Source organism: Helianthus annuus, chromosome 15 (assembly GCF_002127325.2).
Source record: "Helianthus annuus cultivar XRQ/B chromosome 15, HanXRQr2.0-SUNRISE, whole genome shotgun sequence".
In the NCBI taxonomy this organism is placed as follows: Eukaryota; Viridiplantae; Streptophyta; class Magnoliopsida; order Asterales; family Asteraceae; genus Helianthus; species Helianthus annuus.
Window position 1 is genome coordinate 168,551,100 of NC_035447.2, and position 6,284 is coordinate 168,557,383.

At 39.4% G+C, this 6,284-nt stretch overlaps 1 protein-coding gene across 2 annotated transcripts; it reads right to left on the bottom strand.

The window, feature by feature from the left end:
- Positions 1–4,723: 4,723 nt before the first annotated feature.
- On the bottom strand, positions 4,724–6,016 carry LOC110912931 (Werner Syndrome-like exonuclease). Of its 2 annotated transcripts, none has more exons than XM_022157772.2 (2): positions 5,867–6,016; positions 4,724–5,536 (listed from the first exon to the last, which is right to left on the bottom strand). In XM_022157772.2, the coding sequence occupies exon 2, from the start codon at positions 5,500–5,502 to the stop codon at positions 4,870–4,872; it is 633 nt and encodes a 210-aa protein (XP_022013464.1). In that variant the 5' UTR covers positions 5,503–5,536; positions 5,867–6,016; the 3' UTR covers positions 4,724–4,869. The 2 variants fall into 2 exon arrangements, with proteins under 2 accessions (XP_022013464.1, XP_035839545.1); XM_035983652.1 differs by having other exon boundaries at positions 4,724–5,541; positions 5,872–5,989.
- Positions 6,017–6,284: the final 268 nt, after the last annotated feature.

Here is a 6,284-nt window from a genome sequence, read left to right on the forward strand (position 1 = left end):
TGGTGCGCAGTATGTTAGCCAACACTAATTTACCATTATTCCTCTAGACTGAAGCGTTAAAAGCAGCTGTTCATATACTCAATAGAGTTCCTTCTAAGTCTGTCCCTAAAACTCCTTATGAACTTTGGACAGGAAGGAAACCGAGTCTTAAATATATGAAAGTATGGGGCTGCATTGCTGAAGCAAAACTTTACAATCCTTTCCTAAGGAAACTTGACCCTAAAACAGTTACCTGTTTCTTTATCGGGTATCCTGATAATTCTAAGGGTTATCGTTTCTATTGTCCTTCCCATGTCACCCGTATTGTTGAAACCAAGCGTGCTGTGTTCCTGGAGGATTTCAAGGTCAGTGGGAGCAGTACCAACCCTTACGAAGAATTGCAAGAAGTACAAGACGCGAGGGGGAGAGACTCGTCGCTTGCCATTACTCCGATTACTTCTCTTGTACCCAATGCAACTACTGCACCTGAAGCTACTACACCAACTGCTCCAAATTCACCTCTACAATCAGAACCAAGTATACCTCATGACGAAGGCACATCAAACGCTCAAAACCAAGACAACGCTGAACCCGATAATCCACTCATGAGGTCATCTAGGCAAAGAAGGCCTACTAATTGGGATGATTATGTTACCTACCTGACTGAAATGGATCCCAGAAAGCTCAATGATCCTATCTCTTATAATGAAGCCATTAGCAGTGATTAGTCTTCTGAATGGAACAAAGAAATCATTGATGAGCTTGAATCCATGAAGAAAAATGACGTTTGGGATTTGGTAGAATTACCCAACGGAGTCAAACCCATAGGATGTAAATGGGTGTTCAAAACAAAACTGGATCCGAATGGGAACGTTGAACGCTACAAAGCGAGATTGGTTGCCAAGGGCTACACTCAGAAAGAGGGAATTGATTATCAAGAGACATTTTCACCTGTCTCTCGTAAAGATTCATTAAGGATCGTCATGGCCCTAGTAGCTCATTTTGATTTAGAGCTGCATCAGATGGACATTAAAACCGCTTTCCTTAACGGAGACTTGGAGGAAGATGTTTACATGAAACAACCTGAAGGCTTTAAACCTGAAGGTCAGGAGCATCTAGTCTGTAAGTTAAAGAAATCCATTTACGGGTTAAAACAAGCATCACGTCAGTGGTACCTCAAGTTTGATGAAGTCATGAAGAAACAAGGTTTTATGAAGAATCAAGTGGATCAATGCACCTACCTCAAGATGAGTGGGAGCAACTTTACTATACTTGTTCTTTACGTAGATGATATTCTATTGGCAAGTAATAGTTTAGACATGTTGCATGAGTCGAAGCGGTTACTCTCGCATAACTTCGACATGAAGGATCTCGGAGATGCTTCTTACGTCATTGGCATCGAAATTCACCGAGATAGACACAAAGGGATCTTAGGATTGTCCCAAAGGGCTTACATAGATCGTGTCCTTACACGTTACAACATGCAACAGTGCAAACCCTCCGTCGCTCCAGTAGTTAAAAGAGATGTTTTCGGTTCATTCCAGTGTCCGACAACAGAGGTTGAGAAGGAGCAAATGAGCCAGATACCTTACGCGTCAGTAGTCGGGAGCCTGATGTATGCTCAAGTCTGTACTCGCCCAGATATCGCTTATATTGCTGGAATGCTAGACCGTTATCAGACTAATCCTGGCCTAGATCACTGGAAAGCAGCTAAGAAGGTACTTCGATATCTACAAGGGACGAAAGACTATAAATTGACTTATAGAAGAAGTGATCATTTAGAAGTGGTGGGCTATTCTGATTCTGACTTTGCCAAATGCAAAGATGACAAGAAATCCACTTCGGGCTATATCTTTATGTTAGCAGGCGGCCCAATCTCATGGAAGAGTCATAAACAACAGTTGACCACAACTTCCACAATGATGGCAAAGTACATTGCTGTTTATAACGCAACCTGTCATGGAATGTTACTTAGAAATCTGATCACTGGACTCAAAATTGTTAATTCCATTTCTAGACCATTGAAGCTTTATTGTGATAATTCAGCTGCCGTTAGTTTCTCGAACAGTAACAGTTCGACTGGAGCTGGTTTATATCTCGATACAAAATATCTGTTCGTACGTGAACGAGTTGAGGAAAATAATCTTTGTATCAAGTATATTAGTACTAAAGATATGCTTGCGGATCCGATGACTAAAGGTCTCCCTCCTAAGGTTTACGAAGAACATGTTCGGAATATGGGATTTAGTAAAGACCTTATTTAAGCATATTGTACTAGCTTATGTTTTATGATTAATGAAATTTCCTCAGCTTGATTTTGTATGTCTCTTAGAATATGTTCAACCGGTATAATGGCATATAGACAAATAAAGTTACAAATCAAACAAAGGGCTTATGCGTATTTTGATCATGACGATTAGGTTTTAAATTAAGGCTATAGTATAACTAATGGGGGTCCTGAGTCGCATAATGATTCAACGGCTGTATTTCTCTGCTATAGTACTTGTTTAAGGCTAAAATGAGTGTTAACTCCTGATCAGGCTTATCTAATACTCATAGTAAATGATTACTCGACTAAGTGGGAGAATGTAAGATTAAATATATTATGTATTAATATTTAATCTTGTAGCCATTATAATCCTTTACATAATATAGATCAAAATATATAATAACCTATTAAATAATTAGTTGATAATTGTTGATGGACCATATTACCCTTATTAACTAATTAGGTTTCCTCCTGGGTGCTTATATAAGGAGAATTATGTAGAGGTCATAAGGTTACACACTTAGACAAACCTAATAATCATAACATCATCATCATCGACCTCCTCTCCCATAGCCGATTCCCTTGTCGGTTTTCATATTCACCATCATCAGTCAGCACCCTAAGGAGGAACCAGATCACCTTGACAAGCATGTCGAACTCCATGTCTTCTTCCCTCACTGGATTCTCCACTGCACTGTCTGCGGTGACAAGTATGTTTTCATGTTTTCCCTCATGTTTAAAACAGAACCGTTCAACACTGAAGTCATCAGTTAATTGGTTCGCTTTATTCGATTAATTTGTCGGTTTTCGGTTTGGTTAATAACCAAATCAAACAAGGGTTAAAAATTTTGTTTAAAAATACATGTAATTGAGGTATAAATACATGAAATGAAGGTATAATACATAAAATGAAAGTATAAACAAATGAAATGGAGGTATAAATACATGAAATAAAATTATAAAATTAGAAATATATGAAAATATAAATGGTTCGGTTCAGCTTGGTTAATGTCGGTTAACCGGTAATACAAAAAATAACCAAAAAACCGATTTTCGATTAATTGGTTTCATTTAATTTTGGTTCGGTTTCGATTATTGCTCACACCTAAATGCCTCTATGGTGAAGGACGGGGAACATGTTTAGGAGTACAAGCCAGGACCGGGCCAAACTGAACCTGACCAAACCCCAACCCAAACCCAAACCCAAACCCAAACTAAAATACACAAAATTCTAATACCGAATTCGGTTCTTCACGGTTCTATTGGGCTGGTTGGATCACAATTGGGCCAGGCCGAGAAATGTTGGACCAGTCTTTCTTTAACCCAATTTATTTCCTGTTTGGGCTTGTTCACCACGTTAAAATCAAGTTTAAAAGATGCCACTTAATTGATGTTTGGGTTAGAGTAAATTACGATTTTGGCCCCTGTGATTATATCACTTTTTAAAAGAATTTTTTTATATTTAAGCCCCTAACGTCTTTTTTTTAACTATTTTGGCCCCTAACACTAACTCCATCCACTAAATGCAAGGGGCCAAAAAGGTTAGAAAAAAGACGTTCATTAAATGTAAGGGGCCAAAAAGGTTAGAAAAAAAAAAAAAGACGTAAGGGGCCAAAATGGTTAGAAAAAAAGACGTTGGGGGCTTAGATGTTAAAAAAAAGTTTGAGCTTAAAGGGTAAAAGTGATATAACCACAGGGACCAAAATCATAATTTACTCTTTGGTTTAAATGCTAGGCCAGCCTTAAGATATAAGCATAACTCATAACCAAACCATTGAACTGTCAAACCGATAAAACTAAACCATTGAACTGTCAAACCCATAAAACCGACTAGTCCAACTGACCCATCCAACCCCGCCAATTCAGTTTGTTGTTTCCTAAAACCATAAGTAGCGAGCGTCTCGGCAAACAAATTCCGACAGAACCAATCAATCCAACCCTTAAACATCCCCAAATTCTATACATCATTCTTTTAATAAAACCTGTCTATCACCCAGGACTTGAATCAAGAATCAACATGTTAGCCTCTATACAACCTCCGTATTAGGGATGGATGAGCTCAGTACAGTACCAACAGGTGCCGGTCCCGAAAATCCCAAAAAATAGTACCGGTACCGAAAATACCCGGTACAGTTCGATATCTATACAGACCGGTAATTGAAGGTAAAAACAAGTACCGAAAACGCTAAATATCGATACCGAAAATATTTCAGTTTGAGAAATTCGGTATCAGTCCGAAGCAGTACTTCACAAAAAAGTCAACTTAATTTCACAGGTGGCTTGGCTTGAAATTGTCAGTGACAGACACAGCAAATCCAAACGTAGAACAGATCACTCATAGCAAAAAAAAAGAATAACATTAATGAATTTCAACCAAATTTGCAAAAAAACAACATTCAATTAAACCAAATAGACATTTTAAACACCTAATCCTAAAGAGGATCATTTAGTAAATCATCATTCACCAACAACACATAAAACACTAAATCAAAACAGGATCATTTAGTAAACAGAAACCCTAAACCTTCAATGATCAAACAATTATCATCCACCAACAACACATATTAAACACACATAAAAACACTAAATCAAACACTAATCCCAAATCATATACATAACAATCAATTCTGACTCCCAGAAATCAAAACCCTACCAATCTCAAAACTCAAAAACGCATCAACACAAGCATACTGCACCTGAGCCGGAGTCAACCACTGATTATCCCACCGGCTCAACGTCACCCCTTTCGGCTTACTAACCACTTTCCCAAGCACCCGTTCCGTCAAACTCTTAATCCCAGCATTCTTCAACTCCCTCACACCGTACGCCTCCGCCGCTAACGTACGCACATCCACCATCTTCTCAACCCCAAGGTTATAATCCTCAACCAACTTCTCAACATCGCTCTCAATCCCAACCCCTGTAAACGTATAGTTAGGGTTTCGTAAAAAGTTTTTCAGCGATTGGGGCACGCTCGGCGCGTGGAGGATCTGGAAGATGAGGCAACGGTGGCCGTTGCAGAGTTGGAGGGTGGCAACTGGGTTTTCGATGTTGCGGGATTGGTTGGGTCTCCACTCGACGTCCAGGCCGACGATGGGAGAGTGGTTTAGACGGTGGGTGTCGGAGATCCATGTGTCGACGAATGAGGGGGTGTCGGTGACGATGGTGGAGATGGTGTGGTGGAAGAATGTGACGTCGTAGAGGTTGTGAGTGTAGTCTGGGAGTTCGTGGTCGAAGATGGTTATTGATGCCATTGTTTGGGGGTTGTGCGGCGGCGCGTGAGTGTGGGTAGTTTTTTTTTTTTGAACGGCCAACGAATCCTCCAAATGGGCTACTGGCGAAATTCACCACATCGGGATACACTCGCCTTCCGAACCGGGAAAAACCCTCACCTAGGGCCGAAGCCCGTGAACACTCGCCCGAAGGCACGACAGTGCGGTGAGGTAAAACCCGCTCAGTTCAAGGATCGAACTAGCGATCGCCGCCTACTCGCCTAGTCTCCCATCATCACCAGGTGCCGCAGAAACTAAATGCTAGGGATAGGAATTGAACTTGAGTCACTTGGAACACAAGGTCTCTCCCTTACCACTCCACCACTAGCTCATTGGCTGAGTGTGGGTAGTGGATGTGAGAAAAGGGGTTTTGAAGATAGTGAATTATTGTGGAAGTTATGGATTTTTTTAATCTACTCGCATTGGAAGCGCGTTTTTCACAATTTTTGTTTTTTCAGGACTTTTTCACTTTACAAATATCGAATCAAAACGAAGTAACGTGGTAACCGGGTTGAAAGGAATATATATTATACCATTTTATACGATTAACAACTTGATTATTTTCTATTTGTTTATAAGTTATACCCTTTATTTATTTATTTATTTATTTTACTCACCCTTTTCATTATAAATTATTAAATTATATTATATACAATAATAATTAGCAACTTAGGTCATACCAAGTTCGTTTAAAAGTCACATTGATTAGGATAATATGTTATATATTTACACATTACAACTTTTTTACGAACGCGATGTTATAT

Bases quoted from the DNA above. Each gene is read 5' to 3' on its own strand.
- LOC110912931 (XM_022157772.2), bottom strand. From the start codon at position 5,502: ATGGCATCAATAACCATCTTCGACCACGAACTCCCAGACTACACTCAC.